This window comes from Coffea arabica, chromosome 6c (assembly GCF_036785885.1).
Source record: "Coffea arabica cultivar ET-39 chromosome 6c, Coffea Arabica ET-39 HiFi, whole genome shotgun sequence".
Lineage (NCBI taxonomy): Eukaryota > Viridiplantae > Streptophyta > Magnoliopsida > Gentianales > Rubiaceae > Coffea > Coffea arabica.
The window spans coordinates 53,033,039-53,045,800 of NC_092320.1; the positions used below are offsets into that span (position 1 = coordinate 53,033,039).

The following is a 12,762-nucleotide window of genomic DNA, read 5'->3' on the forward strand; positions in this document are numbered from 1 at the left end:
AAATTCAAAATAGGATATGACTTCGGCATATTTCAATTTAAATTAATTATTATATTTTAAAATGGAACCTAAATCTCACTTGTAGCCATTTATCGAAGATTGATCACCGGTTATGATGGAAAAATATAGCAAATTTTTAACATAACTTTTGTTTTAAAGCATAGCATGGTCCCAGATAAATTAGGGTTTAGCATTTAGGGTTGATAAATTAGGGTTTAGGGATTGCTAATAACAAACATTAAAAATTTTTATTTTAAATTTTAAAAAGGATTCAGCATTCTAAAAATTTGTTTTCCTTCGCCACATGCTATATGACATGAGGTGAACCTTTTTTGCCCAAAAAAAAAAAATTTTCCATTTGGTCCTTTTTATGGCGACCAAAACAATGGAAAATAAATGAATATTTAAGTTTAGCACAAATCCTAAAGTAATGCCACTTTTGAGACATTTTTTGAAATCAGTAATATCTCAAGAAATTCACCCATGAGGACATACGATTTTGCTGAGATCATGGGTCTGTTTGATAGCTTTTCCTGATACTGAAAATAATTCATTAACAGAAATACCTTATTACTTAACATATTAAGCATTGCTTAATTTGTATACAAAATTTTAGGTGAAAATTTTTCACTAAATCTTTTGAATTGACTATACATGTTATACCTCACGCACACGCATAACACACTCTCATACTAATCTCGCACACAATACACATTTATTTTCTTTATATTCGCCACATACACAAACACACATGCATGCACACACGCTCTCACACACAAATACTCATATTTAAACACCATCTTTAAATCATTTCATTATTTTCTCTCCCTCACCCACACATGCGCATTTCTCTTTTTCTCCAAATACACAAATAGAGACAGTTTTTTAAAAAAAAAAAATAAAAGCACAACATTTGTGTGATATTTCAGCCCATTATTATAATTCAGTTAGTTATCAAACACATATTACTTAAACAGTTCATCAACTTAATACTTTTAGCACTTAATTTTCTGAATTCAAAATTCATATTTCAAACATTAGTTTTATCAAACAAATCTTTTATATTCAAGAGTTCAAACCAAATTACCAAGAATCTTTCAAAGCGAAGAACCTAGTGCCATTTTCCCATAATTTTCTGCAATGGAGTAGTTAAACATTGGCCCATGGCCTATTTAAGATGATTATAAAGTGCCCTAAATGAAGCAATTTGAAATCATCAGTTCCCCTCGGGGAGAAAATTGATTATATTCGCCCTCCTATCTAATCAATGAAAAACGTATCAAAAGATGATTTCTTACAAAAAATTAGGTGGTGGAAGGAGGGCAACACGCAGTAGGACAAAAGAGAACCCTTGATTTTAAGACAACAAAATCCTTGGATATGAGCTATTTTCCTTTCTCAAGCAATTACATGGTTTAAAACCGAAAGTAGGAAAACAAGAGGAAAAATGAAAGGGATCTTCACTTTCAAGATTGATATGCCTTAGAATCGTTCTGTACACAAGTATATATACAATACAATTCCAGAACCTAATACATGAGGAAAAAACTGTGATAGAATGACTTGTCCGAGCCATCATATCAATAAGGTTCCTCAAATGTTAAACTCAAAATTGCTTTTACCACTTTCCATCAAAATGTGGTTACGAGACCTATGCCCAGCTCCTCTGCAAGCTCATCCCATACTGGAAGAAGCGTCAAGACTACTAGGAAAATTGCTACTGACAGAATCGCTCTTCTCCAATTTCCAACCTCTGTGACATCATTCAAGCATGGTTTCTCTGGAGTTCTCTGCAAATGCCAGAGTTGCTCATTAGACTGAAGTTTATGCACATGGTCCTTCATTCTTGAAATGAATTTCAGCTTACAACAGACTGCTTATTAATATACTTTTTCCAGGCTTCACATACCTGACAGATCAGCACATATAACCCCCAAGGAAGTGATAAAGGACCACCAAGCTGAAAGTAGATTCAGAAACAGGTATCAAGAAAATATAGTCATTCTACAGAGCCACTGAAAAGGAGAAAGTTAAGGCTCTATCTGAATATCGCTGTTCCAGGACAACCCTTAAAAGAACAAGAAGAACAAGTGAACAAGTGAAGCTGTTCCACCATTAATGGGCAGCAGACACTATGAGGTGAGCTACACAGTGAACACTGAAGAGCTGAGTTTTCAATACCCTGCGCATATTCCCAGTAATGTTTGCAAATGCAAACAGAGCTTAAGAGCTTTCTGGAAACAAGAAGAAAGCGGAGGAAGAGAAAGAACAATAGAAAATTAGAGCATCTAACCCCTTAGTAAGCACAATGGAAATAAGAGAACTTCATATTACATTTTGTTGATTTCTTCTAATGTAAATTGTATCAAAAGGTACTTAAGATTCATGCAGTTCTAAAAACTAATTTTGCTTTTTCTAGGAGGAAAGTATTCACTTGGCAATTTTAGATTCAAGACAATACCAAGTTCATTTCGAAGAAGTATAGGATGATATTTGAAGGTATACAATGAAATAAAAGCTAAAGAAGTGATATAGAATCCTTTTGTGAAAGAATAATACTGTATTAATAATGCTCACCACATCCACAGTCATTATGTGGGGCTCTTTTTTTTTTTTCCCTCCATCAAGATGCTTGTGGAATGAAGTTCTGAGAGCCCAGTGGGCTTATGCACTAAACAGATACCTTCACATGACAATTTGAAACAAAGAAGAAAGGAAAGGCCAAGCAGGAACATAAAGGTTACAAAATTTTCTCAATAATTGTCTGAAATTTTGATGAAACATAATGAACCAGTGGAAACTTGGTCTTTTCATCTATTCATAAACAAAGCGCCATGAGCACTTAATCAGATTCTAAAGTCTATTGATCAAATATGGAAATTAAAGAGATGACATACCACTCCGAGTCCCAGCAAAGTGTATGTGGCTAAACCAAAAGCAACCAGTGCGTTTTTCCCAAAAGCACCCTGTCAGACACAAAGCCAAAGGTCAATCACATTCAACCATTTTTTATCTAAATGCACATAACACCAGTAGGTATAAAAGATTGATTGACCAACACAACAAAATTGTTAAACTCTCAATAGCTCCTGTTATAATGTCTAGTTGATCAGGGAAATCTAGGAGGTACAAGGATAATGGATATATGTTTACACCATCGTGTTCCACTTTCCACTGCAGGAAATTAAAAGTTGCAGAGATGTGAAACCCATTTGATTTCTAAGAAGCAGGCAAGTGGACCTTCTTGAATGTTATTGAAGGGACAATGGTCCAAACTTCGTTGAATCAGCTCAGCATCCAGCTAGCCAATGAAACTTAACATTAAATCTAACATGCAACCAACTTTGAGAATGCATGAATCTATCTTAATTCACTCTGTCCATTTTGTTAGTCATGATTTCTACGTTGTATGTTCAATGTTATGTTTCATAATTTAGAAAGACCAATATCCTTATATACCTTCCATACAATTCCAAGAAAAAGAGCATTATTGTCATGTTCTAACATTATAATCTCAGCAAACTAATTCAAAATCTAAAACCCCAAAAGCAACAAACAGTATCTGACTTCAGATTGAGAGGGAAAATCATGTTGCTAACAAATATCAACTGTCATAAACTGGGTGCAAAGTTGACCACAACAAATAAAAGGGGAAAAAAGGTGAACCATTTTTCAATTTTATCAACTCCTAGTGAAGATCAGGGCCTCAAGTCTATCCAGAGAACATGAAGACGCAATACAGCACAAATCACGTAATATAGTAGCCTTAGCAGCCGAAGCTCTAATGCATTCTATAATCTTTTCTTAAAGGTTAAGCTGCTGTGGAAGCATAATCAGTTCCCATACTTGAGCTAGATGACCTAAAACACATATCTTTTTTCAAGAAACAGCATCTTTGATGTCAGAAATACAAGAATTCCACCAATGCTCTATAAACATTGACTAAAAAGCCCGCAAAGATGGAATACCTAGTGAAAAATTGCAATACGTTTTCTACAGAGATAAGAATCCAGTAGCTTCAGGCAGAGTGAAACAAAACCTGTGCTTCAAATACACTTCGCTTTCTGTCTCCTACTGTTTTGGACATTTCAACTGTCAAGGTTTGGTTTAAGATTAACCATCCTGAGCCTTTAAAAATTTATGATATTTAACTCACTCATTGTGGTTTAATATTAGTTTCAGGATCAATTGTAATTGACATAACAATTTACATTAAGATTTAGGAGGTAATCACTGAAAAATTTTGTCGAGATCTTCAGAGAAAAGAAGAAAACTAGCATCGGCTAAAGTTGCATGTCAACTCTGTTTATGTGAAGACTTTCAACGAAAACAACTGAAAATTTTACTTGTCAACCAAAAGTGCAGTTAGGTAGCATAATTATCAGGTCATCCTTGGACAATTTGAAAATCCCAGGTAAGATTCTTTACAGTGATCTCAGAATCAGATTTCATACAGCATGAAAATGTAAATTTCAAAGTATTTCTCCACCACTGAAAATAAAGTTTTGCCTTTAGCTAATGTATCACAGCTGATGCTGATCAAAACATAATCAAAGAAAAGGGAAAATGGACCTTATAGACTTATTCTACCACCAAAAGAAAAATGAAGTTGGAAAATAAAAGAAAAGAGAAAAGTGAGAACCTGCACAGCTCTTCCACCATCAAGACATCCAACTGGCAACATGTTAAAAGCTGATGTAGTTAATCCACACCTGCAAAACCCCTTGACAGTAAGTCATGCATGGAAGCAACATAGTAAAGCACAAGGACCCATAACAGTACATTACCAGCCAGCAATCACAAGAGGATGGATTGAAACTGTTGCCGCATGCATTGCTCTGCAAAAGAGTAGGTAGAAAGTGTTAACTCATACATTTAGATGACTTCGTCAAAGGCTGATGTATGAGGCACTGTCTCCCAGAATATCAACAAGCATGGCAAAACCAAGAATCTCTAGAAGAGCAGAGATCTCAGTCAAACGAACAACAGATGCTATTTCCTTGAGAATTACTGTTAATGTTCTCCTATTAAAAGAGAAAATTGTCTCAAGTACTGAACAGGCAAAATAATACAATCAAGTGAATCTGCAACATGTAAGCCAAAAGGTAATGTGACCTCTAGAAGTGGAACTTTTCTGATCATGCGGCCAGAATTTCTTTTTCTCTTTTTTTTTGGGGCAGAAAGGAGGGGTTTGGGGTGAAGAATAATTAACACTGCTGATGAGTCATCTACCTGAAAAGAGATCTTATTAGGATAATCGAGCGAGAAAGAAAACTAGCAACTTACCCATAACCAAGAGTGGCCCTACTGATCAGCCCAAGAAGCAAAGAACCTTGAAAAAGCATACTAGGAACCTGCACCAAGTCACTTGCAACAGCTGGATTTGATGAAAGTAGAAGACCAACAACAAACATAGAAAAGGACAACACAGCACCAGCAAATGGGCCTGCCAGAGAAATGTCAACTTTTGCCTTCTGATCAGGGAGAATGGATTTGAACTGCATCAGCCAAAAAAAGAAAACGAATATTATAATAAAACAAAATGAATAATTTGCTGGCTGCAATGTCATCACAATTAGATAATCAACCAATCACTTTTCTTCAACATGAAGGGTACACTGATGATTAAGGTTTTACAGCCAGAAATAATTCACTATCATCTGCTTAGGATCAATTTAAACCAGTCCATTACTTAGGAGAGGACACCATCTTTTTCCAGTTGCAACAAGAAAAATAAACAAATATCTGTAGCAAATTGGTCATGAGCAATATAGATACTGATAAGTGAAATGAAAAACAGAGCCATTCAGAATAGCCAAAATAACATGTTGAAATTATACTCGACATCCAGGAAATAACTGCAGTCAATTTCTTATTCAAGAATCAAGTTTACACAAGAAACACATTAGAAGACAATTCTAATCAAGTTTATTCTTCTCTTGGAGGTAGACATTATGTTCTCTAGGACACAAGCCAAGTACAACAAAAGATTGAGTAAGTAAAGGGCCTCCTTTCTGTTCAATAGACTTGGTTCATAAAAGATTTTTAAGTTATTGTAGTACACAAATGGACATGTTTGCTAAGAAGGAAAACAGCTGTAAGGAATGGCCATCTAGTTTCCGATCCCCACGCTTTTAATTTGTTAAGTTAACTGATAATCATTTAATTCCTGTGGAAGGTCCAAAATCATTGCCCATGAATTCGGGGAGTTTGAAAACTCCTGAAAAAGAATAAAATACAAAAATTGACTGGGGATTTCGTCTTCCAGTACAGAGTGGAAAGTTATGGTATGATACTTTTGCAGTTTGGTCTTGATTGTATTTCAGAGTGATGGAGCTGCCACGATTGGTGGAGAGTTTTGCAATTGGTTCAACTTTTGTTGATTGTAATACAAAAGACGATAAGTGCAACAGTTAGAACATTTATAGTTAGCTTGTTGAAAGAGGTCTTCAGCCAGCAGCAGCCATAGGCAGGTCACGAATGATGGCAGCGGCAGCAACAACGGCAATTCTAAGGTTAGCTGGCTAAAACTAGAACTGAAGGAAGTAGAAGAAAAAGAAAAATTTTCAGCAGAACTATGAGATGAATCCTAAAATTTTTCACAGCCAGAAGCTGCCTTGTCTATCTATTTTGCAGCATTGCTCTTCATTTATTTATTTATTTTTTATTTTACAAACTCAGGACACTATCTGGTAGATCCAAAGCAAGTACATAGATAATAAATCCATAGAAGATAAAACTGTGGTTTGTTCAGAATCCTCGAACCTTGAAGCAGAAAAAATTATATGAAATCTCGGAGAGTTACATTAAAAAGTTCATCTTCACAACTAATTATGTTCCAAAGTGTAGAAATGGATGGCTAGATATGCTTGCCTGAGTGATTGCCCCAAAGCTCCCCAAAGTAATGTTTGGGATGAAGTACGGAATGCTTAGTTTCACTTTCTTAGGAAAGGCAGCAAGAAAATGTCCAACTTCCTGCAGGAATAAACTCCTTCAAGTTGAAATTAGTTCAAACAGAAAAGAATGAAAAAAGGGGCAGCAAAATAAGGAACCGGATGAAAATTTTAGCATATAAAGTATTTTCTACACCAGCACTTATATGAATTTCCCCAATAAGTGACAAACGCCATGTCCATTCAGTAAACATGTAAAAGCTGCATGTCAGTGGTCATGTATTGGAGGCAAGGGAGTTTGCAAGAGGAAACTAACTGGTCAGAGCAAAAACAAAAATGCTTACGTGAAACAGCTGAACTCCCAGTACACCATATGCTAGGGGCAAAGCAGAATCTACAAATGGCAATAAAAGCTGCATATCTGGTGGTTCAACGGCATTTGGATCCGTGAAATACTTGGCTATCTCTGGAGGAAGCCGATTTATCTGCTTTTAAAGATCAGCATTAGCTTGACTAGAACTATAAATGAATCTTTTGCCAGATGCAACTACCAGAAATGTGAATATTAATAAACAAAACAAATATCCATGAGGTAATGTTACTAAGCCAGGACAATGAGTTATTAACCATACCTGAGATGCAATTCCTAATTCCACAGAGGAACCGATGGTAAGGAGAAACAACAGAAGAGCAATTACATACTGCCAGAGAGTTGTTGGGCCTGGTTCTGAAACCTCTTTCCGCAGCATACTAAAGCTAACTCGGGGGCCACCACGTGGATCTGGTCCTTCTGAATTAGGTTCCTCCACCATAAACAGGTTGTACTTATCACCCATTACCTCAGATAGTTGATTTTGAAGTTTGGCAAAAACTTCTTCCCTTTTGCACCTTAGATTTCCAAGGAAGAGAATGCCCTCTCCAAGGTCACCAAATGGCTCTTCTTTTGTCACCCAGAAGGTTGAATAACCAAACAACTTTTCCTTAATTATCTTTACATCCATTGGATCAACTCTCTCTGGCCCTAGGAGTTCCATCAATTTAAAAGAGTCTACTTGGAAGTTATTATAACCTGATCCAACTGGAGAAATAGTTGGTTGCTGCAGAATAAAATTTGAAACTAAGATATTAGCATTGTAAATCACATTGCTTTGTTAGTTATGTAAGGTAAGATCTAGCAGATTTAATCTAATCAGGTTGTATACAAGAACATTACCATCTCCATTCTCTCTCTCTCTCCCACACATACAAATGCATGTGCAAGTGCAATAAGTCATGTCACTATAAATCAAATAATTTCTCTTCAATATTTTGTTTCCTGTACCAAAATATCCTGTGTTACTTATACAGAAGCAGCATAATATCATGCCCATAGTAGCAAATAGGTTAGAACCTGTCACTCTCATGTTTAATTTCTCCTGTACTTGCCATGTCAAACTCAGATTACCAAAATGAAGTACTGTTTCTTGTTAAGATTACTTAGTTGCAGAGTCACTTAATGTGTAAAGTCCAACTTGACTTCATCCTAGGTGGTAGCAAATTCATGCAAGTGAATTTCAACTGAAGTTCATGGTACCAAAATAGATTAGGTAAGTAAATGTGGAGTTTGGCTTTGTTAGAGGAATTAAGCTTCACTGATAAAGAGATTAGATCCAATAAACATTCCGACAAGGTTTCAATATTTTTGCATCATCGGTATTTGAACAGGATGCTGTTCATCAGGCTTGGAAACAAGTTCAAAAGGAGTCTTGAGCTTTGTTGTTTCCTGAAATTGATTTTATTATTTGTCAGATGCTTAATCAACTAATTGAGAAGTCAAATGTCTAAATCTTTCTCACACTACAAAACTGAAACTCCAATAGTCATCAAGTAATACATTTTCAGGAACAAGCTTAAGTGAAGCAAACTGTCAACTCCAAGTTTACAACAAGTTACTAATCTAGAATATTACAAGCTTAAGTGAAGTACATTGCATGTACTGTCAACTCTCTTCTGAGCTCATTATTTGAATACAAACCCACATTTTAAGCTCATATACTATTAAGCAAAGCCAACTGTTAACAGCTAGAAGCTAGCTGGAGTTTGGAATAAAGGCAAGCAGTAAAATGTAAAAAACAAAAGAAGGTAATAAATCTTTACCAAAAATTCAACTCCAGACAGACATTATTCAGCTTTCAGAGATTGAATGCACAGCCATTTCTAAGAAGTGATTTCTTATTTTAACCAGAATGCAAATCCTGAGTTCTGAATTACTTTATCTCCTTCCTTTTGGTTGTTAAAATTATTTTCATCCTGAGATTCAAGAAACTGTGTATCATTGAGATTTTTCCAACTAGAGGAGAATAGTACACGCCAAGAGGCTTCAAGGAAGAAAGAGTAACCTGAGAGATATTATAAAATCTATTTAAGCTGCAACGTGAGCATTTCTAGATTTACTGCAAATTAAAAAAAATTAAAGCTACAATATATGTTGCTTTGATTGTTGAAGTTCTTCTTTATTCTTTCTGGGCAGCAGTATTTTGCTAATTTGTTGAAAATCACTAAAAACTCCAGAATTATGTAAGCAGTTGCTAATTTGTTGAAAATCACTAAAAACTCCAGAATTATGTAAGCAGATTATTTCCCGAAGATCAAGGCTCTATTCTAGTAGTTTAGTGTTTATGTAAGTTACAATAGGTTTAGTAGGCAGTTTTGCACCTTTTTCTTCCCATTTCTCAAGGCTCTCTTCAACTTTATGAAAATGCTGCCTTCTGAACTTTACGTATTACATTCAACAGCTATTGGGGTCTTAAATCTACCAAAATCTAAGTTGGACACTCTTGACTTCCCCTCCTACTTCTCTTCTACTTCTGTCACTGGATAGCCTATAGGTAATGTTAACCCAAAAAAAAATTAATAAAAAAAAACTATTTCTCGGGAATTCTGCTGCTTATTTGGGGGAGAGTTTTCTTCATGCTTGTTTGTAGGGATATCCAATTGGCAGAGATGCAGGCTTAGTTTTTATTAAGCCTTTTAAAGCTCATACCACCGCACAAAGTCAAAAATATTAAGTTCAATACAGGTCATGCAGCATATTGTCCTCAATCAGAATATAGGACATACTGTTACACCTGTCAAACATTTTTCTTTTATTCTAGTCCACAATCCATTCCATGCTTTAGTTTCATTCGTAAAGGAAACTAAAGTTTCCACTTGAATGTTTTCTATTTCATCTGTTCAATTATTAAAGTGGTATCATTAGCTGGGAACCGTGACATTCCTCAAGTAATATAAACCAACAATGCTAAAGAGTTTCTGCTCTATAACAGGGGGCTTATCTAGAAAACTGATGGAAAATTTCCAAAGGGGTGCAGTTATACCCCTAATCCATAAAAGGCATAACTTTAGACTATTTATTATGGAGATTTCTGTTATGAACTGCAGTCGAGTGGACTGCATCTCACATCAAAGGTGCAAATGGGCACCACCTCTATTATGAGACGCGGTCCACTTAACCGCAATCCATAACGAAATGTCTCTTTATTACGAAGGATATTTGTAGAAGCTTCATTACAATATGTACACTATGTCGTGTATGCCTATCAGTACATTTTGTACATTTTGAGTGTACGCGTATCGGTGCATTTTGAGTCCATCTTAGTGCCGAATTCAGCATTTGCCCAATAGCATCCATCTAACTTCCACCCCACCATACCACCAGAGTTCCAAGAATGGGTACTATTCAGCATTGTGGTGAGTAAGGCACTTCAAGAATTTCTCTTATACACAAGTCCGTACAAATGCCTTCAAAAAATTGAGCCCTCTTTAATTAGAACCCCAAGCTAGCCTACCCTTTACATTAATTTTTCCAATAAGTAAATTCAATTCATATGGCAGCCTACCCTTTTCACTAACTTTCCCTTAAGCTAAATTCAATTCAAACTGCACAAAATGAGTCCGAACCATTTCTCCTTTTTTTTTTTTTCAAAAACAAAAGCACTTGCAATAAGACAAGAAAAGCTAGTAAGTTTACCCTGGAAGAAACAGAGCCCGGAAAATCTTCAGAATCAAGATCTTCACCACCACCACTTCTTCTCTCTTCAGTGTCCTCTTTTGCAGCCGTTGCCAAACTAGAACTATCCTTATCTTCTCCCTCTCCACTGCCGCTATTATCATCATTGTTACTATAAGATGCCCTAATCATCATCAACTTCCCAAAATACCTACTTGAAATTCGCCGCCTTTTTCTGATAATTTCTCGGCACAACACATCACAGCTTCCAGCACTACCGTTTACCAATGAAATTCGGTTCCTGTAGGCATACTCCATCGAGGGATTCTTCAAAGGGCACCTGAAAATGATGGTGCTGAAGCTAGAGCTATAGCCAGCTAGAGTTCCCATCTCTATTTTGCACAAATTCCGGGGCGTTTCTGTGTGAAATGGAGCGGTCTAAGAACAGGTCGAAAGAATGGAGCCAAGAGGCATAGTCTGGGCGGTTAATATCCGTTCTGTGCTTCGGCAGATTCATGGGAGACAACAAAAGATAGAGATATAAATAACTTTCGTATTTTCAATTTTAGAAAAATTTGCAAATTTAGTCCCTAAAGTGTTTTAGCATTCTCCAAAAATAGTCCCAAGTTTTTTCACAGTTGCATTCAACTCAATCCATACTAATTGAAACTTGAAAGTAGAAATAGAAAGGCGGTCTTCTGTCCCAAAGCAAAACCTATTTAGAGAGACTGAGAATCAAATTTTCGATAAATTTCCAAATCGCTAAATTCCTAAACCTCACACATAAATCCTCAAATTTCTAAATATAGTAATCTAAATCTCATTTTTCACCGCATCTTCATTGATAATCTAGTCCAGTTATCATTTCCATGGTAACTTAATGCCCTTATCTTCGAATACAACTCGAAGGCGTGGCACATCTTGGCTCTAGCACACATAAGTCTAACATCATCAATTTAAAATTCATTGATGGCCATGAGACTCTCTTGTTGCAATTGTAGATGTATTGTACACCAATTATAGTTATTGAAGTTTTACTTAAAAAAAATATTGTTTCAGCTAAAGTGTTCAATAAGTATAATTATAATTTAGTTTATTAAGAAGCAAGTTTGATTATAAAGTATCATAGTGGACTTCATTTAGTGCTCGTGACAATGCACAAATACTTTTATGATTTATAAGAAACTATTTTAACAAATGTCAATGTATCTATATATCGAGAAAATCACACCAACTGTTAAATTTTTGATACTGTCTTTATAGATCATCTTTGATTATTTTCATATAATTTTAAGTTACTTTAAAAAGATTATCTTCGTATACGTAGCAAATCTTCTTAAACCACTAAGCAAGGATGAATGTGTACAAAGTCCTTAATAATGCACTTGAAAATGTCTACTTATTCAGCCTCTATGATGATCCACACGAACTTCCTTATTTTTAAACCTCATCGGTAGATATTGCTCAAAGTAGAAAAATGCTAGCTTATTACTAGATCCTAACACACAAGTTGTCAAGGAAGAAGATGAAGAAATCCTAAGGTTGAGAAACCCAAGAATTGGCTAACATGCGAAACGGGAGAGGATTGTTTGTTTCTCTCTCTTAGATGCCAATTTTACTTTTCTCTCTCTCTCTCTCTCTTGATTTTCACAAATTATCACACAACTCATTTGTTATTGTGTTGTCTTACAAGATTAAACTATGAGTGTATTTATAACTAAATAAGTTACTTAAATCTATATGAAAATTGGTCAACTAGTTTTCAAATAGATTTAGCTTCCATCTTCTAGTACAACTCTTATCTTCCAAGACTTAATCTTATTTGCACTATAAGTCCCTCAAGGTTCATTTATCATAACTTATAATTTATATAAATTAAAC

General features: G+C 35.4%; 1 protein-coding gene across 4 annotated transcripts; it reads right to left on the minus strand.

Moving 5' to 3' along the window:
• Positions 1–1,443: 1,443 nt before the first annotated feature.
• LOC113693963 (probable zinc metalloprotease EGY1, chloroplastic) lies at positions 1,444–11,410 on the minus strand. Of its 4 annotated transcripts, XR_011816199.1 has the most exons (11): positions 10,903–11,410; positions 7,526–7,990; positions 7,238–7,378; positions 6,874–6,975; positions 5,287–5,498; positions 4,788–4,838; positions 4,643–4,712; positions 2,898–2,966; positions 2,578–2,683; positions 1,910–1,960; positions 1,617–1,790 (listed from the first exon to the last, which is right to left on the minus strand). XR_011816199.1 is itself a non-coding variant. In XM_027212771.2 (10 exons), exons 1-10 carry the CDS (start codon positions 11,269–11,271, stop codon positions 1,632–1,634), a joined length of 1,689 nt encoding a protein of 562 aa, XP_027068572.2. In that variant the 5' UTR covers positions 11,272–11,410; the 3' UTR covers positions 1,444–1,631. The 4 variants fall into 4 exon arrangements, 2 of the variants coding, with proteins under 2 accessions (XP_027068572.2, XP_071909975.1); XM_027212771.2 differs by lacking the exon at positions 2,578–2,683 and having other exon boundaries at positions 1,444–1,790; XR_011816198.1 differs by lacking the exon at positions 2,578–2,683 and having other exon boundaries at positions 1,910–2,234.
• Positions 11,411–12,762: the final 1,352 nt, after the last annotated feature.